Source organism: Eutrema salsugineum, unplaced genomic scaffold (genome assembly GCF_000478725.1).
Source record: "Eutrema salsugineum unplaced genomic scaffold, Eutsalg1_0 scaffold_4, whole genome shotgun sequence".
NCBI lineage: Eukaryota > Viridiplantae > Streptophyta > Magnoliopsida > Brassicales > Brassicaceae > Eutrema > Eutrema salsugineum.
The window spans coordinates 4,992,002-5,015,504 of record NW_006256686.1 but is presented as its reverse complement, the minus strand read 5'-3'; the positions used below and the strand labels follow the sequence as shown (position 1 = coordinate 5,015,504).

The 23,503-nt window shown below is 39.6% G+C and overlaps 1 protein-coding gene across 1 annotated transcript; it reads left to right on the top strand.

The window, feature by feature from the left end:
- The first annotated feature begins 9,464 nt into the window (after positions 1-9,464).
- Positions 9,465-10,844, top strand: LOC18014120 (pentatricopeptide repeat-containing protein At3g25210, mitochondrial). Its single transcript, XM_006418585.2, has one exon. The coding sequence runs from the start codon at positions 9,575-9,577 to the stop codon at positions 10,727-10,729; it is 1,155 nt and encodes a 384-aa protein (XP_006418648.1). The 5' UTR covers positions 9,465-9,574; the 3' UTR covers positions 10,730-10,844.
- The last annotated feature ends 12,659 nt before the right edge of the window (positions 10,845-23,503 follow it).

Here is a 23,503-nt window from a genome sequence, read left to right as displayed (position 1 = left end):
ACTTTGTTATTATGTGAATTTAGATTTACACATAAACAATTTTTATATCTATGAATTTGCTAATCCATCTGTTTAGTTGTCTTAAATCATTTTTAATATCTTACATGTTTTGACAAACTAACCCATATAAAACTATAATTATAATTGTATAACCCTATAAATATTTACTAATATAGAATATTTGGACCAATTGATTATGAAAAAATATAATAAGATATTTATTTACAATTTGTGCTATTAAAAATGTATATATATATATAAAAACGGATTAACTTGTTAGTTTAATTGTCTCAAATCATCTTAATATCTTACATGTTTTAATAAATTAACTCATGGACCTTAAATATATATATATATATATATATTTGATATTTTAAACCGATTGTTTATGATAAAATACAATAAAATATTTATTTACTCTGCACTTTTATAAAAATATTATTTAAATTTTAAATTTTAAATTAAATCTTTCCTGTATTTAAGAAATTATAAAGTATTAAAATTATTATCTAAATTTTCGTAATAAAATTTAATTATATTTTTTTTTATTTTTTTTTAATTTAAATTAAATTGAATGAAAATTTTTGTAACTAAATTTAATTAAATTTCTTATAATTTGAATTAAAGATGACCTAGATTTTAGGAAATCTAAAAATATCTAAATTAATAATTAATTTTCGGAAATTAAATATAAAAATAAAATAAAATATTATAAAAAAAAACTTTGGGAGTGTTTGGATGCAAGCAGTAAATGTGCTTCTGTTTTAATAAAATAGATGATTTATACGATGTCGTCGTAAAATCGTCGTAAATTTACGACGATTTTACGACGAATAACACTGATCGTCGTAAAATCGTCGCAAAGCCTAGATACAGCCACATGTGTTTGTCTTATTCGCTTTGTGGTACGGTGGGACCTATGCAACGATTTTACGAGGAATTATGAATATAAATTCTATATATATGGACGCACCCCCTCCTCACTTCGTCGCTCATTCACCTTCTACCTCTCTCTGCCTTCCTCCTACTCGCCTTTCCTTCATAAATTGAAGTAATTTTTTTTAATTATTTAATATTTAATTATTCTTAATTAATTTAGAAATTCAAACAGATTAGGTCTGGAATTAGTTTAGGTTCGGAATTTGTTAGATTTATGATCGGAATTAGATAATAGGTTTGGAAAATTAATGTATTATTAATATTTTCCCGTTTTGCAGATGATGACTTGACGGAGGACGCACTACATCAACTTTATGGCGGATGGACACTCTTCCCGGGCATCTGCCTCGGAAAATACCGATATCCCGTCATCCTCCAGAGCCTCCCAGGTTCCGAATCCCGCGACTGATCAGCAGTCTCCACCACCACCTCCACCACCGGCTCCTGAACCCCGCCCACCGGCATACGCCCAATTTACGGTTGAGGACTTGTTAGCCCTACCGGGACGGGGGGCTTTACGACGTCTGGTCCCCGGAAAAGCGGAACCAGGCTCTTATTGGTAAGTAAAATTTTTGTTTATATTATATTTTTTAATTAATTATTTAATATACTTAATTATTAATGTAAAATGTTTTTCTTTGATTCATAGGTTTGACTTGGATAATTGTGTCGGTCGGAGCGTTTCCGACACAATTAAGAGCCATTTTGTCGAGCCGCACTACAACTGGAGTAGGGTGTCGCAAGAGACGTTCGACACCTGGTACATAATGATGGTAAGTAATCTTAATTATTTAATTATTTCTATTTTTCAATATCTATATATATTTACATAAGATATTTTTAAATATACTTTTACTAATGTTTAATTGAATAATATTTTTTGGTAGGCCGAAGAGAACGGAGGAGAGCTTCCTCCAATGACGAAGCTCTTCGAGACCACTCACCGGAAGAGGGACGACACCTTTGTAGATGCTCGGTCAGAGGAAATCTACAATGCCGCTATTCAGCGGATCGCCGAGCGGGAAACCCAGGCAACACCTGACGGTACTCTCCAAGTACCTTTGACCGTCGCTGAGCAAGACCAGATCTTCGAGGAGGTATAATCGATTTCAATTTTTTAAAAATTTATTATATTTAGTACTTAATTATCTGTATATATATGATCCAATTAACGTTTTTATTTTCATTTATACGTTGCTCCGAAGAAGAAGGGCCGCACCTTAGGGATGGGCTCTATTAGAGACTGTCCCGCCGCCTCGTCTTCCGGTTTCCGCACGCAGGAGGATCCGAGTCAACTTCGCCAGGAGCTTGCTACGGCCAATGCTGAGATCACCAGTCTACGGCATGAGCAAGTGGCCCAAAAACAGGAGCTCACCGAGATGAACGGCCTCTTCGACATCATTGCGACAGCGGTTCCGCAGTTGGCCACCGCAATCCGAGAGAGGCAACGGCGAGCACGCGGGATCATTGCGGGTGGTACTTCCGGTGGACCATCAGACCAGCAGACACAGGGTCAAACGCAGGGTCAGACTTCGGATCCGGTAGTGCAGACGGGAAACGATGGTCCAGCAGCGACGGACGACCAAGACGGAGAGCTCGACGATTATGAAATCACATTGTAGATTAGGTTTTTTTTTGTAAAAAAACAATTTGTATTTAATTTTGTATTTTATTTATAAATTATTTTCGAATTTAAATTTTAAATTAAAATGTTTTTTATCTAATTTTCATTTATTTGATTATTTTAAAAATTCAATAATTAAATTAAAATCGAATTTAAATAATTAATTTCTAACTCGATGTAAATTCGTCGTAACTTTACGTAGAATTAACGTCAAATTTTTTACGACGAATTAACGTCGATTAGTTTTACGTCGAATCTACGTCGAACTTTTACGATGAATTTACATTGACCAATAATAAATTTATTTCCCTTAATTGAAGTAAATCGTCTCCTAATCGTTGTTAAATCGATGTAATTTTACATTGATTTTACGTCGTTGTTATGATAGAATTATTTCGTTGTACTTTCGTTGGAAGATTTACGTCGTCTTTACGACGAATAGTTTCTGACGATGTTACGACGACTTTCTTGGGTTGGTAATTTTACAACGATTTTACGACGATTTCTATTTTACTACGATTGTTTTACGACGATTTTTCATTCGTCGCTAATTCGACGTAAATGACCTATTACGTCGATTTTACGTGATATCTGCCGACGTAAAACGCGATCTTTCTTGTAGTGCCTCATTGTCACCCTCTTGATTGTTATTTCCATTTGCATTCTCACGTCTGATCGTCTCTGCTTACATGTCATAAATTTCAAGGATTTGAACACCATTGTTTGGCATTTCTCCATGTAGTGGGTCCTATCCATCATCATCTCCACCATTTTGGACCAAACAATTTCCAGTGTCGTGCGTAATCAGTCCATACACTTCTTAAAATCCTTTTAGTCTCGCATATTGAAATGAAAAGAGTGTGTTTACACCTGGTGTAAACTGGAATTGCCTCTGGAAGCGTAAAGGATTTCGGATATCCTAGTTGATATTCGGCCCGAGCCACCGCCTCTGCAGTGTAATTGATTTCCATAAGCATCCCAAGAGCCCTTCCGATGTGGGCAACCACCTCTTGATTCATGAACTGCCATGGGATCCCTTTGATTTGGATCCAAAAAGGAATGGAATTTAGAAGTTTCAAATTCATAATCGGAGACCATCTCTGTAAGACAAGCATGCGGTCTGTAAAGGCTCATGGTCCTTTATGGAGCACATTTTCCAAAGCTTCTTCACTTGAGAACACGAACTGGAAATTTCTTCCGGCAACAATTCGACCGTGCATCAGACCTTCGATGCCCTAGAGACATGGTAAGGATGCAATAATTGCATGCAGATTTTGGTGCGAGGGATTATTGGGCATCCCATGATGATGAATCGATTTTCATTGGTAGGACAAAGGGAGCATCATTGGCACCAAGGTCCAAATCTTGAATTGCTCGACGAAGATTATCTCCCATTTTGAAAACTACTTCGTAAGATTTGATTTGAGATTGTAGAAGATGCAAAGTGAAAAATAGGACATTTCTCAATTTATAGGTAAATTGGTTTGCCGATAAAGAAAGATCGTGGGCATCACTACCAGACTGTGAGAGTTATAAACAATGTTAAGGCCCAACACAATGTTAAGGCCCAACCGAAACCCAACAACTCTGCAAACAAGACAAAACTTGTCGCAGCAACGGTCAAGAACAGAGGGAACAGTACGAACACAGAAAACAGGTTTTCTGTGCTTGAAGATAAAGACGGTGAGCTGTAAATTGCCACCTGTCTATGAGTCTAGAATCATCTAAGCCTTGTATAAAAGCTCACTCTTTGTAAACGTTTTGGAGTTAGTTAATGAGAATGCAATTTCAGTAAACCTAAAATACTTTTTGCTCTGCTTCATTTTCTTGTTACTCACATGGTAGCAGAGCCATGGAGGGCACAACATCACAGGCAAACGCCGCTTCAGCTGCTCCACCCACAGTTACCTCCGGTGTCTCTGTGACTTCCGCTACGGCAACCACCACAACACCTGCTCCGGTGAATGCAACCCCCACTCCTACACCGGTGGTTCTTCAAGCTCCTCAGACTCCGGTGCAAACTCAAGCTGTCTCCTTTCAGCCAAGCTTCACCCCAGCTGCTCTTTCCATCACCCAGGTTGTCACTCTCAAACTCAACGACACCAACTATCTATCTTGGAAGCTTCAGTTCGAGCAATTCCTTCAAAGTCAGCTCCTTTTGGGCTATGTCACCGGTGCCGTTCCCAGACCTTCTCCAACTCTTTTAGTGAGGACTGGAGATACTGTTTCTGAGGCGAGTAATCCAGATTTTCTCAGATGGGTTCATACAGACCAACTGATTATGGCCTGGATCTATGGATCTCTCTCAGAAGAAGCTCTCAAAAGCATCTACGGTCTTCACTCTTCACAAGAGGTTTGGTTTTCTCTTGCAAAGAAATACAACAGGGTCTCTACAACAAGGAAACTTGATATTCAAAGCAGGATTCAAACTACTGTTAAGGGTAACCTCTCTCTTGCTCAGTACATCTCGGAAATCAAATCCCTTTGTGACCAACTTGACTCGATTGGCTCACCTATCTCTGAGCAAGAAAAGATATATGGCGTCTTAACCGGTCTGGGAAGAGATTATGAGTCAATAGTGACGGTTATTGAACACTCTATGGACTCTCCGTATGGTCTTACCTTTGAAGACGTGGTCTACAAACTCACCTGTTTTGAAGAAAAACTTCAGAAATACCAGATCTCAACCGAAGTTAACCCTCATCAGGCCTTCTACACCGCCAGAGGTGGTTACAACAATGGAGGAAGGGGTCAATCTCGTGGCCGTGGCTCGTTTTCCACACAAGGAAGAGGATTTCCACAGCAGTTTGGTCAAGGCACTGGTAGGGGCTCTTCTTCTGCAGGATATCAAAGGCCCACCTGTCAGATTTGTCACAAAGTCGGTCACCCTGCAAACAAGTGCTGGAAAAGGTTTGACAGAGAGTTTCAGACACCACCCGAGAGTGATCTTCCTCAAGCAATGGCCGCTCTCAAAATGACTGACTCCTCTGGTGCAGAATGGTATCCAGACACCGGCGCTACTCATCATGTCACAAACTCTGAACATCACCTGCATGAATCTCAACCATACAATGGTACCGATGCTGTCATTGTGGGAAATGGAGACTATCTCCCTATAACACACGTTGGCTCCATTGCTCTGCCAACTCCAACAGGTAAGCTACCTCTTACTGATGTATTGGTTTGTCCTGAGATAACTAAATCTCTTCTTTCTGTGTCAAAGCTCACCGATGATTATCCCTGCTCATTCACCTTTGACTCTACATCTGTGTGCATTAAGGACAAAGCAACACACCAGCTTCTCAGTCAGGGAAGCAAAACTAAGGGCTTGTATCGGTTAGAGAATCCCCAACCTTTGGTGTTCTACTCTTCAAGACAGCAACAAGCGAGTGATACAGTATGGCACAAGAGGCTTGGGCATCCTCATCATCAAGTTCTGAAGCATCTATCTTCTATTAATGCTATTGCTTTTAATAAGACAACTTTGCCAATGTGTGAGTCATGTCAGTTGGGGAAAACATGCAAACTTCCCTTTAGTAGATCGGATTTTCAATCAAGTAGACCTCTTGAGAGGATTCACTGTGATGTATGGGGTCCAGCTCCAGTTGTATCAGTCCAAGGGTTCAGATATTATATTGTGTTTGTTGACAATTTCTCAAGATTCTGTTGGTTTTATCCACTTAAAGTGAAATCTGATGCCTTTCATGTCTTCAAAACATTTCAACAATTGGTCCAAACTCAATACAATCAGAAAATCTGTATTTTCCAGAGTGATGGTGGTGGTGAGTTCATCAACAAACAGTTTCTAGACCACTTTGCAACTTGTGGGATTAAGCACTACATCTCTTGTCCACATACACCTCAGCAAAATGGTCTAGCTGAGAGAAAGCATAGACACATTGTTGAGCTGGGTCTGTCTATGCTCTTCCACAGCCAAGTTCCACAACAACTGTGGGTTGAAGCCCTGTTCACTGCCAACTTCCTCATCAACCTGCTTCCTTCCTCTGTTCACAACAAGCTGGTCAGTCCTTTTGAAGTTCTTAATGGAGATAGACCTGTCTACACTGCTCTGAGAGTATTCGGGTGTGCTTGTTACCCATACTTGAAGCCTTATACACAGAACAAATTCGATCCCAAGTCACTTCTCTGCGTATTTGTGGGTTATAGTGAAAGGTACAAAGGCTATCGATGCTTTCATCCACCAACTGGAAGAGTATATATCAGCAGACATGTGTTATTCAATGAGTCTCAGTTTCCCTTCGCAGAAGGATATAAGAGCTTTGCCAAGCTTGCAACGACTCCTCTAATGAACGCTTGGTACTCAGGTCAACCGACTGCAGAGACCTCTACTCAGTCTCAGTCTAGTCAGCCCACACCAGAAGAGATCACCTGTGTTAAAATTGGTACAGTCTCTGTTCCTGTACCATCAAGCCGACAAAGATCACCATCTCTGTCTCCTCCAACTAATGTTCAACGGTCACCAAGTCCTCAAGCTTCTTCTCATACCTCATCCCCAACAACTGATATGGTCGAAGAAATGGAGCCTTTTGACAGTCAAGAAGAGATAACTCCAACTGATTCATCCACAAATGTTCATCCAATGGTGACCAGAGGCAAAGCTGGGGTCAGTAAGCCTAATCCACGATATATTCTATTTGCTACAAAGGGTATTCCTTCAGAACCCAAAACCGTAGCTGAGGCTGTAGCTCATCCAGGCTGGAATGCAGCATGTGAAGAAGAAATTGGCACATGTCATGATACAAATACCTGGGATCTCGTTCCAAGACCCCCCAACACCAATCTCCTTGGGTGCAAATGGGTCTTTAGAACAAAACTGAATTCAGATGGCTCCTTGGACAAGTTAAGGGCCAGACTTGTAGCAAAAGGATTTGAACAAGAAGAAGGTGTGGACTTTCTAGAGACATACAGCCCTGTAGTTCGGACAGCAACAGTTAGAATGGTGTTGCACCTTGCTGTTATTGAAAGATGGGATATTAAGCAGCTAGATGTAAAGAATGCTTTTTTACATGGAGATCTTCTTGAGAGCGTGTTCATGAAACAACCTCCAGGGTTTGAAGATAAAGTTCACCCTGATTATGTCTGCAAATTGAACAAGGCTATCTATGGATTGAAACAAGCTCCTAGAGCCTGGTTTGACAAATTCAGCTCATACCTCATTTCTTATGGATTTCAGTGCAGTCCGAGAGATCCTTCACTGTTCGTGTATATGGATGGCAAAAGCATTCTTTTCCTTCTGCTGTATGTTGATGATATGGTAATTACAGGGAATGATCAGTCTTTGGTTGACAAACTCCTCACTTCTCTTGGCGAAAAGTTTAGAATGAAGGACATGGGACCCCTCAGCTACTTCCTTGGAATACAGGCTCATTTCACTCCCACTGGTCTCTTTTTGAACCAAGAGAAATATGCTCAAGATCTCCTTCATATTGCAGGTATGGCAGAATGTTCTCCCATGCCCACGCCTCTACCCCTGCAGTTGAACCAAGTACCACATCAAGATCAAGAATTCTCTGATCCAACTTATTTCAGGAGTCTGGCTGGCAAGCTTCAGTATCTCACTCTGACAAGACCAGATATTCAATTTGCGGTAAACTTTGTGTGCCAAAAGATGCACAAGCCAACAACCTCAGACTTTATTCTCTTAAAAAGGATCTTGCGCTACCTGAAAGGCACATTGAGGATGGGACTTTATCTCACCGCTGACACGGACTCAACTCTCCGAGCTTATTGCGATAGTGATTGGGCAGGTTGTCGTGAAACACGACGCTCAACTGGAGGGTTCTGCACATTTCTAGGTTCTAACCTCATCTCCTGGTCTGCAAAACGCCAACCGACCGTATCAAGGTCATCCACTGAAGCGGAATATCGCACTCTATCTGATACTGCTGCAGAGCTCACATGGATTGCTTCTCTGCTAACTGATATTGGGTTCCCTCAGTCTCTTCCCGCTGAAGTTTATTGTGACAATCTTTCTGCAGTCCAGTTAACGGCTAATCCAGTTCTTCATCCTCGGTCCAAACATTTTGAAACTCACTATCACTTTGCTCGGGAGAAAGTAGCTCTCGGTACTCTGCTGGTTCAACACATTCCTGCTTCTCAACAGATTGCTGATATATTCACTAAGTCCCTGCCACATGAAAGCTTTGTGTCGTTAAGGTTCAAACTCGGAGTGCTCGATCCTCCCACTACGAGTTTGCAGGGGGGTATAAACAATGTTAAGGCCCAACACAATGTTAAGGCCCAACCGAAACCCAACAACTCTGCAAACAAGACAAAACTTGTCGCAGCAACGGTCAAGAACAGAGGGAACAGTACGAACACAGAAAACAGGTTTTCTGTGCTTGAAGATAAAGACGGTGAGCTGTAAATTGCCACCTGTCTATGAGTCTAGAATCATCTAAGCCTTGTATAAAAGCTCACTCTTTGTAAACGTTTTGGAGTTAGTTAATGAGAATGCAATTTCAGTAAACCTAAAATACTTTTTGCTCTGCTTCATTTTCTTGTTACTCACAAGAGTGAGGATAACTTCCGTCGGGGAGTGGAATTCATCCTTGTAATTCGCTTGAAATTTTTCATCACTTTGGATCGTGGGATACAAAGTGGAAATAATCGGAATAATGGGAATCGATAACAGAGTACTTCTGATTTTGGGGAGTCTAACCGTTGATATTACAGTAGTGTGTAATCGGGAAATAAACCGCTGAATAACCCTTTAAAACTCGCCTTTCTAGTCGCCACTCGCCATTGACCGATAATCATTTAACAAAATTCAATTAATTGAGTTTTTTGGTCGACAATAATTTTAAATTTTTTGAAAATGCAATAAACCTTATTAATCATTATTGACTCAATTTGACAACCAAAAAAAAGGTGACTCAATTTGAGTCCCATCTTTTGGCTTTTATCCAATTTGTAATAGAAACGGAGACACCGGAGAACTACAAAAGCCACGACGTCGATCGACTTCTTACTCCGCCGCCGCTGATAACGATGTCGGCGACACTCCGACGTTTAATCCTCCTCTCCTCCGTAAAACACCCCCCGAATTTACCTCCGCCGTACCTTTCCTCCGCCGCAAGCCGCCTATCTCTATCCTTCTCTTCCGTCTCATCTTCGTCTCCATCAATCCCACCGGAACCACAAACCTCCCCTTCCCGAATCCGAACCCGAACCCCACTCGAAACTCAATTCGAGACATGGATCCAAAACCTAAAACCAGGCTTCACTCACTCGGATGTGGTGGCGGCGCTGCGTGCACAATCCGATCCGGATCTAGCTCTCGACATCTTCCGCTGGACAGCTCAGCAGCGAGGATACAAACACAACCACGAAGCTTACCACGCGATGATCAAACAAGCAATCGCCGGAAAACGAAACAAGTTCGTCGAAACCCTAATCGACGAAGTCGTCGCCGGCGCCTGCGACATGAGCGTTCCTCTCTACAATTCCATCGTCCGATTCTGCTGTGGCCGTAAGTTCCTTTTCAATCGAGCTTTCGATGTTTACAACAAAATGCTTAGATCAGATTCCTCAAAGCCTGACCTCGAAACCTACACAATGCTTCTAAGCTCATTGCTCAAGAGATTCAACAAATTGAATGTTTGCTATGTGTATCTCCACGCCGTTAGATCGCTCACTAAGCAGATGAAATCGAGCGGTGTGATTCCAGATACGTTTGTGTTGAACATGATAATCAAAGCTTATGCAAAGTGTTTAGAAGTAGATGAAGCTATAAGGGTGTTTCGTGAGATGGCTCTGTATGGCTCTGAGCCAAATGCTTATACTTATGGTTACTTGACAAAAGGGCTTTGTGAGAAAGGAAGGGTTGAACAGGGTTTAGGGTTTTACAAGGAGATGAGGAGTAAAGGAATGGTTCCTAGTGGGAGCTGTTACATGGTTTTGATATGTAGTTTAGCCATGGAAAGGAGATTGAGTGAAGCTGTCGAGGTTGTGTATGAGATGTTAGCGAATTCGTTGTCTCCGGATATGTTGACTTATAATACGGTTTTGGCCGAGTTGTGTAGGGAAGGTAGAGGTAATGAAGCTCTTGAGCTGCTTGAGGAATGGAAGAAAAGGGATCCTGTGATGGGTGAGAGAAATTACAGAACATTGATGGACGAGGTTTATTTTCTAAACAAGGGATGATTGGTGTATAAGATGGGTCTTTTTTGGTTCTGTGTGTGTTTTTGCACTCTATAGTAAATCAACCTCAGATCTCAGTAATGATCCAAATTATATCAAGTTTTGATCTTCAAGATAATGTGTTCTTTTAGATATATTACCACAGGGTCGTGCGTGCCTATGGGGTATAGAAAAAAACATTGGTCTATGAACTCATTAATCTAATAAAATTTTGAAAGGTTTATTTAATTAATGGGAAAATCACATTTTAAACCTTCAAAGTTAAAGTTATTATCACTGTAAACCTCTAATTATACTCTCACTTAAAACCATCAAATTAGTAATTTATGTTGTTTTGCGAGAAGAATGACCGGAAGTATTGTGTTCCAGGTAAAAAATGGTGATGTGTGTGAAAATTTATTTTTTTGAAAAAAAATTATTTTTAATTATTTTTCTAGCAAACAAAATACAAAAATACTAAATGAGTGGAAGGAAACTCCAACCCACCAGATTCATGCCGTTTCCATCGTCAATCTCCACGACTCCACCAATTCAACTTCTCTCCGAAACGAATCCTAACTTTCTTTGATCTCATTGTCTTTGGCACAACAATTACCACCACCCAATCTGATCTTGTACGCGATTATGAACGAAATTCAGCCAATTTCAGAGATAGAAATTGGACGAATTCGCCGATCGAGTTCGTTGAGAGATACATAAACACGACGAAGATGGTCAAGATTTCTGCTGTGAGCTTGGATTCGTCAAAAGCTTTATTGAAGTCTGGATACACAACAATAAAAACATCTTCGACCGCCGCGATTATCCGTTCTATGTTGTTGAAGCCGCCTAGATCCGATAAATCGATAATGGCAGAGGAGGAAACCACGCTTCGATTCCCGCCGGCGAAACTAACAACAATAACGCAGGCCACCACAATGGTAGTCGTGGTGACGGCGGAGTTCCCGATGGTATCATTAACGAAGTGTCGTCATCCTGAAATTAAGATCAGAGAGTCCAAGGAGAAGACGATACGAAGATTTTGTTTATTGTATTTCTTTTTATTTTTTAATTAAAATAAACAAATTAAAATAATAGTTAAAAATTAAAAAAATTAGACAAGTCATCACTATTTACCTGGAAACCAATACTTCCGGTCAATTTTCTGGCAAAACAAACTAATTTACTAATTTAAGAGTTTTAAGTGAGAGTTTAATTAGTTTGAAGGTTTAATGTGTGAGAGTAAAAGTTTCAAGGTTTAAAGGTTTAAAGTGCTAGTAACTTCAACTTTGGAGGTTAAAAATGTGATTTTTCCTTTAATTAATTGAAAATTAATAAAAATAGCTAAAAAAAAACTTAATCTTCTAAAAAATAACCCATTCATTTTGGAAGAAGACTAAATTAACCGTTAGTTTACTTAAGTTTAAGTGGAAAATTACCAAGTTATTCTTTTTTTCTTCACGATCACCGTTATCATATTCTTCTCTGTTGGCTGAGACGAACGAGATTCTTGTGAAGCAGGTTCGTGTCTATCGGAACGAGATTGTGCAATTATGTTCTCTCCAACAATGGCTCGTCTCGTAAGAGCTCTAAGTTCTGATTTTTTTTACAACAATTGACAATCATCATCACAATCTCGATCGACTTGAAATCTTAACTGGTAGACAAATTTAATCGACAAGACTTCTTTTTGATACAAATTTGTGGAATCAATCAATGATACGAAGAGCATATGCCATGATCTCTGATCAGAAACGATTTGGGGTATATTCTCCAACCAATAGGTATTCTTCTTCCTTTCTCTTTTTGGATTCATTTAAAAATAGGGTAGTTTTTAAGTTTTAATTTGAGGCATGGATAGATTTGAATTTTAATTTTGAGTAGAGACAAACTTTCATAAACTCAAACCTATCCATATTTCTTAGAGAGAGATAGAGACAGAGCTCTGTCTCTTAGAGAGAGACATACGCAGAAAATAACGTGGATCCCATGAGTAAAGTGACTCCACACGCATAACACCCAAAAAGAGAGAAACTCACGCGCGCGATTGAGTAGTTTAATGGACCGAATGAGGAACTTGGGCATGAAATTTCCTAATAACCACTTTAGCAGACTGGACTTTTCGTTCTCGCCTGGAAACTACCCAGCTTCTGATGCCAAAAGTTCCCAACCCAATACAAGTAAAACTACTCATCAACTTAATTTGGCAGAAAATAGTGGTTAATTAGAGATAATAGAGATAAATTGACAAAAAATAAGAAGCAAGGAACCCAACCAATCGAAAACCCTAGTTTCCCTTTCGAGAAGAGTTAAAACTGAAGGAGAAGTTATGCAGTGTTCAAGACGAAAACAACCACCGTTAGTTACTTATTCATATCCTTATACACCCATAGGTTTTTCATAGATTTTTTGTAAGTTTTTAGATCTGGTGTTCGCGATTTGCTTGTAATTTTTTAGATTTGGTGTTCGTGTTTTGCAGTGGATGTGTTCATTCTTTCGATGGCGGGAACATGGATAAGGCACTATGCTGGAGTTTGGGATTTCAAAATGGACATATCTCTTCGTGGAAGGTGCATAAATAGCAAAGATGTGTCTGGATCAGAGGATTTGAGAAATCTGATTGCGCATGAGTACGGATTAGACCCAAAAGTTGTTTCTGTGGAGATGTCCTACTTGTTTGATGATGTTTTAGCTGAGCTTAATGGTGACGGGACACTACAAGAAAGATCGGGTTTTACGTCGGCATATATCGACGTAAAATCGACGTAAAAGAGCATTTACGTCGAATTAACGACGAAAAAAATCGTCGTAAAACGATCGTCGTAAAACCGAAATCGTCGTAAAATCGTCGTAAAATTACCAACTCCGGAAAATCGTCGTAAAATCGTCGGAAACTATTTGTCGTAAATGCGACGTAAAATTTCCAACGGAAGTACAACGAAAGAACTCCATCATAAGAACGACGTAAAATCGATGTAAAATTACATCGATTTAACAACGATTAGGAGACGAACAATTTCAATTAAGGGAAACTAATTTTTTAATTGTCGATGTTAAATCGTCGTAAATTTTCGACGTAAATCCGACGTAAACTTATTCGACGTAAATTCGTCGTTAAATATTCGACGTTAGATCGACGTAAATTTACGACGAATTTACGTCGATTTATAAATTAAATATTTAATTCGATTTTAATTTAATTAATGAATTTTGAAAATAATAAAAAATTAAAAATAGAAAAATCAATTTAAATTGAAATTTAAATTCAAAAATAATTTATAAATAAAAAAAAATTTAATACAAATTGTTTTTTACAAAAAAACCTAATCTACAATGTGATTTCATAATCGTCGAGGTTCAGATCGACGTCACGAGGAGGCTCTCCGTCTTGGCCGCCCGTCGCTGCTGGGCCGTCGTTTCCCGTCTGCACTACCGGAGCCGAAGACTGACCGCCCTGCGTCTGCTGGTCCGATGGTCCAGTACCGGAAGTACCACCGGTCTCAAAAACCCTTCGTGCTCGCTGTTGCCTCGCTCGGATTGCGGTGGCCAACTACGGAACCGCTTCCGCAACGATGTCGAAGAGATCATGTATCTCGGTGAGCTCTTGCTTCTGGGCCACTTGCTCATGCCTGAGAGTGGTGATCTCAGCATTGGCCGTAGCAAGCTCCTGGCGAAGCTGACTCGGATCCTCCTGCGTGCGGAATCTGGAAACCGAGGCGGCAGGACAGTCTCTAATAGAGCCCATCCCTAAGGTTCGGCCCTTCTTCTTCGGAGCAACCTACAAATGGAAAATAAAAACGTTAATTATTTATTAAGTAATAAATATAATAAATTTTTAAAAAATTGAAATAGATCATACCTCTTCGAAAATCTGGTCTTGCTCAGCGACGGTCAACGGTACTTGGATAGTACCGTCAGGTGTGGCCTGGGTCTCCCGCTCGGCGATCCGCTGCATAGCGGCATTGTAGATCTCCTCGGACCGAGCGTCGACAAAGCTCCCGTCCCTCTTCCGGTAAGTGGTCTCGAAGAGCTTCGTCATTGGAGGTAGTTCTCCTCCGTTCTCCTCGGCCTACGAATTAGTAAACATTAGTCAAAAATATTTAATAAATTATAGCAATAAATAAAATTAAATTAAAATAATAATTACTTACCATCATGAGACGTCTTCCCGCAAAAGATATTTGGCCAAAAGTGTGCGGGGTCACTAACTTCTCACCAGTCACCGGATCGACCCGGTTTCGGACGGCCGAACACTTAGCAGCGGTGGTTTGGGCATGCGGGTCCAGCCAGTACGCCTTCAACCCGTTCCAACAGGTAGTGGACATGGAGCTCGGCTTTGCGTCGTCGCCGTCGGTCTCCCATTTCCGCTTCCAATCGGAAACGGTGTTGACTAGGCGTTTCTGCGCCTTCAGCCGGAAAGCTTCGCGGACCGTCTCGTTGATCCCGATGTCTCAGTTCCACCGTTGCTGCAAAAGAAAACAAAAAATTAGATAAATAATATAAAAGTAAGATTAATTGAATTTTACTACAATTTAAAATGATATAAATAATATTTAAAAAATATTACCGCAAAGCACTTGTACCAGGTGTCGAACGTCTCTTACGACACCTTGCTCCAATTGTAGTGCGGCTCCACGAAATGACTCTTAATTGTGTCGGAAACGCTCCGACCGACACAATTATCCAAACTAAACCTATGAAACAAAAAAAAAGCTCCAATGCCTCCTAGTGCCTCATGGACATGTCCCGGTAGGAGTTCAGCAAACGCAAAAGGAAGTAACCGTTGCATAAACACATGACAATCATGACTTTTCATCCCTGAAAACTTTTGTCCCTTATCCACAGATTTAGCCAGATTAGATACATATCCATCAGGAAATTTCACGGCTGATGATACCCAATTAAACAATGCTGTTTTTTGTTCAGCACCCAACCGAAATACAGAAACAGGTGCTTTCTCATTACTCACCATATGCAACTCAATTCTGTTACATATATCGGGTAAGTCCATCCGTGATTTAACGCTGTCTTTGGTTCTTCCTTGGACGTTCAAAACAGTATGCATGATGTTATCGAAAAAATTCTTCTCAATGTGCATAACATCAAGATTATGTCTAAGCAAATGATCTTTCCAGTAAGGCAGATCCCAAAATATACTTTTCTTGTGCCAATTGTGATTAACCCCATATCCTTCAGGCATATTCGCAGGAGTGTGCCAATTTCCTCCAAGGGGGACCGTTTCAAGTCCACCCCAATGATCTATTTGCGCTTCAAGCTCTACTCCAGTTAGGTACACTGGTGGAGGGAGACGAACCAATTTGTTCTTTATAAACAAACGCCTATTTCTTCTATATTGATGGTTTGGTGGTAAAAACCGACGGTGGCAATCAAACCAACAGGTTTTCCTACCATGTTTAAGCTGAAATGCATCAGTCCTATGAAGACAATAAGGACATGATAACCTCCCATGCGTTGTCCAACCTGATAGCATTCCGTATGCCGGGAAATCGCTTATTGTCCACATAAGCACTGCTCGCATCGTAAAATTTTTACCACTCGAACAGTCATATGTTCGTACTCCAACATGCCACAACTGGTTTAACTCATGTATGAGTGGTTGCAAAAACACATCACGGGCCCGCTTCGGGTGATTTGGACCAGGGACTAATATACTTAGAAACAAAAACTCTCTTTGCATGCATATATCTGGAGGAAGGTTATATGGCGTAAGAATCACAGGCCATAATGAATATTGCCTACCAGACATACCAAATGGACTAAACCGTCAGTGCAAAGACTAAGATAAACATTTCGCTTAGACCTAGCAAAGTCTAGATGTACGGTGTTAAAATGTTTCCAAGATTTCCCGTCAGACGGGTGAGTCATTTTGCCATCTGTTTGTGAATGTTCCGCATGCCATCTCATCGACGCAGCTGTCCGTTCAGATTGATATAGTCTTTTTAACCTATCAGTGATAGGAAGATACCACATTCGTTGGTAAGGAATCTTCTTACGTCCAGCAATTTGCGGTCTATATCTTGGCTTTTGGCAGAAACGACATTCTTCAAGCTTCTCATCATCTCTCCAAAAAAGCATACAATTATCAACACAAACATCAATCATCTCAGAAGGCAATCCAAGACTAAAAACCAGCTTCTGAATTTCATAATACGTTTCAGCAGCCAAATTATCATCTGGCAAATACTCTTTAATAAGATCTGCCCAATCGTTCATGCAAAGTTCAGATAGATTGTGATCAGTTTTTATTGTCATCATCCGAGCTGCCAATGATAATTTTGATAAACCTTCCCTACATCCCTCGTACAGAGGCTGTTTTGCTGCGTTTAACATATCATAAAAGCGTTTCGCATCTGCATTGGGCTCCTCAACAGTATCAGCATGTGTTTCATGAAATGCATCAGTAACCATTTCATGCATCCTATCATGATCTTCACCCTGAACTTAACTACTTTGATAATCATTGGACGCTTCAAAATCCACATGTTCTTGATGATTACTACTACTCCGTGCAGCCATCTGACCACTACTTTGACCATATCCCTCTCCATGCTGATACCAAATAAAGTATTGGGGCATGAACCCTCTATTCAATAAATGCTGCCAGACAGTGTCAATAGGAATATGTTTCCTATTTTTGCATTTCACACAAGGACAATACATTTTGCCGCTTTCAATTACAGTTTGCATAAGGCCGGCTTGGTACATGAATATTTCCAATCCGTTTTTGAAGTCTTCAGTCAACGACCCATCACCATTTTTGGGCGTATACATCCACTTTCGTAGATCGTAGATAGACATTTCAAAAACAAATATTTGACTTTTTGTTTCTGAAATTTGATATAAATTTCAACTACTAAAAATTTTACTTAAACATTCAAAGACTCAAAAAATTTGTGTCTTTATATGTTTTTTTGGGTTTATGGAATAATGAGAGAAGAAAGGGTATATATAGAATTTTTTGTTTTGTTACCAACATATTACCATTGCATATTTACATCAAATTTATGTCGAAATAAAACTTACATAACATTTACATTGATTTTACGTCAATTACGAGATAGAGGACAATTAGTCGTATTATCGACGTAAATATTACGACTACATTACGACGAAATAAAATTCGTTCTTCATTCATCGTAATATCGTCGTAACGTTACGACGATTTTATGAGGGTCATTTTTTACGTCGAATTTACGACGAAATTTTTGATCGTCGTAAATACGACGTAATGTTGTCGTAAATTTACAACGACTAAAAATCGTCGTAAATAATTCGACGGAAAAGCCCCTCATTCTTGTAGTGGGAGTTGTCCATGTGTCATAGTTACGAATCAAGAGTACAAATTCTTCCATTTGCTGCATAAGTCAGATAAGTCTCTGAATTAATTTTTCACATTCAGGGAGTCAATAAATGGTGAAATGGTGAGATTGAAATAGAAGGAAAGTATTGAAGTTCAAATTGCTAGGAAACGGGGAAAATCCTTAGGGCCAACAAACATCATAGCCGCTTATTTGGCAGCGTCTAATCAATCCGATGATGAAGTAGATGATGAAAATATTGATGATTGTTTCCTTGATAGCACATGCCGAGAAAGTAGAGGCTGAGGCTGCAATAAACACCTCCAAAGGTGTCCAACCTGATGTTCTAACTAACACTGTCTATGTAGACCAGCCTGTGTTGGGAATAAAAATATCCCAGAAATCAGACGAGAAAGTAGAGGCTGAGGCCGCAATGAACACCTCCAAAGGTGTACAACCTGATGTTCCAACTAACGTTGTCTTTATAGACCAGTCTGAGTTGGGATTAAAAATGTAACAGGAATCAGATGAGGCGAGAGATTTGGAAGAGAAGGAAGCTGATGATGTTGACGATGACGCATACAGCTCTGAGGATGATTATAATCCGTATTACAATTTTGACTGGTGAAATGATTATGTACTAGCAGATGGCAATGGTTTCCATGGTAAGCCTACATTTGATGAGGAGAACGATGACTCTGGTAGTTCAGGGGGTTCTGGAAGTAGTAGAGAAAGTGAGCCGAGTGATTCAAACCATATGGACTACTCAAATGTCTTAACTGAGAGTCCAATTCATTTTCCTGGAAGAAAGAGGACTGTATGTGCGAAACCGGCTCTGACTCCTCAGAACTAATATGGATGTAGCTGATATCGTCGTTTGGGGGCATCAGAATGGCGGTGCAGAACTGAAGAAAACGATTAAGCGTACAAAACAAGATGGATTTCCAGATGTGGCACCAGATGATATGCAAGGGGATTTCGATGATCTTGATTTGACAAATGAAGATGGAGAGATATAGGTTGGGAAAAAGTTCAGGAACAAGGAACATTTTAAAATTACGTTGGCCATCTATGCGCTGAAGAAGGTAGTGACGTTCGAATTCAAAAGGCATGCAAAAAAGTACACAGTCGCGAAATTTCCATCAAAGATATGTGATTGGAGGGTGATGGTGCATCAAGTTGGCGAGTCTGCGTTGTATGAGGTTAAGAAGGCGTGTTTGAAGCATACATGCCACCCGGATACAAGAGGAAAATTTTCAAAGCATGGCAATTCTAAAGTCATCGAGGCTCTGCTGAAGTCTAAGGACGAGAACACAATAGTTGGTCCACGTGCGAGTTAGCTACCTCCAATTATTCTCTCCGAATATAATATTACAGCCTTTTACTTAAAATACTGGAAAGCTAACGAGCTGGCTATATACTCTGCGCACGGAATAGAAGAGACTTCTTCAAATTATTACCGATTTACCTATGTGCTCAAGTATGCCAATCCCGACACCATAACACATTTGTCAACTGAGAGAGATGAAAAAGGTATGAAAATGTTTAAGTCTGAATTTATGGCGTTGGCTAACTGTATTTATGGATGGAAACATTTGAAACCGATAGTTGTTGTTGATGGAACACACCTGTTTGGTAAATATAAAGGTTGTCTATTAACGGCCAGTGGACAAGATTCTAATTACCAGGTTTTTCCAATTGCGTTCGCCGTATTCGATGCAGAGTCTGACCAGACATGGAGGTGGTTCTTTGGGAAGTTGGTAGACATTATTCTAAATACCTCTGAGCTTACTATTATCTCAGATAGGCAAGGTGGAATTGCCAAAGCTAAAAAGGAATGTTATCCACAGGCACACCACAGTGCATGTCTTGTCCATATCCAAAGAAATGTTCACGCTAAACACAAAGGTTCCGGTAGAAAGGTTTGGTCGGAAAGGCAAGAGATGCATTCACAGTTTCTAACTTCAAGAGACTATATGCAAGGCTGAAGAATGTTGATTATAGTTGTTGGGAGTACATGGAAAAAATCTCTCTTGCGCTGTGGACTAGAACACACTTTACTGGTCAGAGGTATAATATGACGTCCAGTAACATTGCAGAGTCTCTGAACAATGCAATATTTGCAGCAAGAGACACTCCAATCGTTGCAATGCTAGAATTTATCAGGTGAATGTTAAGTAGGTGGCTTGAATGCAGAAGGGAGAAAATTCAAAAGATGGATGGTGACATTCCAGAAGAAGTTGACAAGTTAATGAACCTGCAGTTAGAAAAAAACAACTGTCCTTTCGGTTCCAGGCATTTCTGCGTGGAAGGTTGAAGTCAGTTCTGAGTTCATCGGTGTACGGCGACATGTAGATCTTCTAAACAAAACATGCACGTGGTTAGAGTGTTAGACATTGAAATACCCTTGCCGACATGCCATGGCTGCGTCTAGGCTTCGTCAAATGGAGTACATCAGTTTGGTTGACCCAATTCTTAGGAAATCAACATGGAGTGCAACAGTTAGTGGCAAAATCCTACCAGTGCCTGATGACATTTGTATCCCTGCTGAGGTGCGAGCCCTGAATATTATGCCACCAAAGTCAAAACGTCCATCAGGAAGGCCTCCGACGAAGAGAAAACTTTCAGCAAGAGAGTATCCTTAGGTTAGTTCTCAGCTAAACATTTTTTTCCTAATCATAATGTTACTGTCTACTGATATATGCTGTTGCAGGTTGCGAAAAAGAAAAAGCCAAACCAATGCTCGAGATGTGGAAACCCCGGACATAAGCAGACAAAATGCAAGGAACCATCGGGTTGACTGGATGTGGGCGTTTGGTTTGGTTTTTGTGGGGTTCTTATTGGTTTTTGTGGGTGGCTTCGCTTTGGTTTTCGGCTTTTGTTTCCTTGCATAAATTATGTTATTTTTGTAAAACCTGTCATGGCATAAACCATGGTATTTGTTATATTTACTATCAATTATATGGTGTACACTGGACAAGGTGTACACATTATTTTTGTACACTAGACTCGGTGTACAACCTGTATCCGTACACATTATATGGTGTACTCATATAATATGGGTGTACACAAATAATATGGATGTACACATTATATGTAAACCGAGATTTTATGTAAACTTAGATGAGGAAAACAGAGATGAGGTAAACTGAGATGAGGTGTACAACTTGATTTTTAAAAAGCATGTTTTATGGTTTAGGGTTGAAGTATTTGGTTTTAGGGTTTAGGTGGATGAGGTGTACAAATTAATTTTCCAAAAAACATGTTTTATACTTTAGGGTTTAAGGTTTAGGTTTTAGGGTGTAGGGTTTAGGGTTTACGATTTAGGGTTTAGGGGATCGTAATGCACTAAAAGACAAGGTTCTATATCAGAAAAAGAAAATTCCAAAACATTATCGACAAAACAAACAATGATTGTGTCTTTTAAAATGAAAAACTAGGACACGAGTATACAAAGAAACGGTTTACTCAAAAAATCAATTCATTACCTTTTTGAAAAACCGCAATTATTCAAAACGGTTTATCAAGAATAAACACGAAAATCAAATACGAAACGACAAAAAACCAATTAAGTATCTTTTTGAAACCCGATTTTTTCCAGGCACCTTTGACTGTCTCGTTTTCCTCTCTTAAAACCTACTTCTTCTCTTTTTCTATAAAAATCGTCACATCCTCCTTCATTAAAACAAGTTTTGACACACAGAAAAAGTTAAATATCCATATTAATACTTTTTCTACTTCCTGAAAATGTACTCCTCCAAAGTGATCTCATTGCAATTGAAGGAAGTGCAAAGGAAAAAGAGTTCGTTTGTTAGTACAGGTATTTTATTGGTTAATGTTTTACAGTTTGTTCTTCTACATCATCTAACTAATTTATGTTTTGCCGATTTGATTAGAACCTGTGGGTGAGGACTTGTATCACTGTGAAGCTATCCTCATGGGGCCAAAAGGTTCACCCTATGAGAATGAGGTTTTCAAACTAGATATTCACTATCCTCTGGAGTACCCCTTCGCGCCACCGAGGGATGGAATGAAGCATATGACTACTGTCTGAATTTACTGTAATTTTAGGGCTACCATAAATAAAGTTTTCAATTCTTAATAACTCTGTGTTCTTGCAGGTGACTTTAAAAACAAAAGTCTATCACCCAAACGTGTTTGCCATGATTTTTGTTAGCGTTTTTTCCTGTGATCTATGTTTTTTTTTAGTTTGCCATATGTTAATTTGTGGAAGCATATGTTATTTTTGTTATCAATAAGTATCGGATATAAAACATAAGTCATGGAATAATAATAGAAAGCGTCACCATTACATAATATAAATGAAATATAGGTGTAGATTTTATATAGTGTACATGATTATGGTGTACACTAGGAAATGTGTACACATTTATGGTGTACACTTTTGAAGGTGTACGCATAAAACGTGTACACTTGCTAAACTGTGGTGCGGTGTACACTTAAAAACATATTTTTAAAGAATTTTGCAGATACGCCGTGCACACTAATATATGAAGCAACCATTGCAAAGTTTTTGGATCTCAGGTTCATGATGATCAAATGTACATTCAGGCACCTTGATGACGTCGTCGTTTGAAAAGGAAAATGAGTCTAAGTAGGTATCCATGTATGCATTACCGAAATATGAAATCTCAAGAATTAACTCCTCACTTGATTGTCGCACACGCTCTGACTGTAGACTTCCGTGATTGGTTACAGTTGAAATGTTTGGCTTGCGGAACAAGGGTCACCCAAGCAAACACTGAAAATGGCCGACGCCAGAGCCGAGAGAGCATCGGTGGGTACATTTTTCCAGCATGCTCCTACTTGCAATGAGATCGGCGCCTCGGTCGCAAATCTCAGGCCTTCCCAGTATCTTGCTTCAGGGTTGCCACTCGCCAAACATTTCAGAAAGAATAGGTGTCTGTCGTTTCCAGAGCATATCTCGTTGGGGACACATCAAAAGGCATAAAATTTGCAAGATTTGAGGTCATATTCGGTGAAAACAAGCCGGAGTGTGCGCTTTCCTGCACAGACAAATTGGATGAGTCGCCAAAATGCTTCACTGCCGACACTCTTGACAATGTCCAGAAGATTTTCATCAGGCAAGTTTGAGAGAGTCATGTTTTGAAATACGGTTGGTTCAGGTATGGTTTGTGAGAAAGAAGGGAGGTTTACTTGAGACAAAGCAGAGTCTTCATATATGGACTTTACTGGTGTGTGGTTGGCGGGTGAAGATTTTATGATATGGGTGGAGATATTATGATAGGTTCTGTTAAAAAGTAATTTTTTCACCTAATCATTGTATATTGACGTTATTTGAATATTAAGGAACATTTTATAAGCAACTTTTTCACAAACACAACCTAATATAAAAGAATGACAACAATTTATAAGCGAAGAGAGAATAATGGTCAGTTCGCATTTATTGAAGTGTCCAACACCATTTTTCTTTAAATCGTATGACAGATTTAGGATC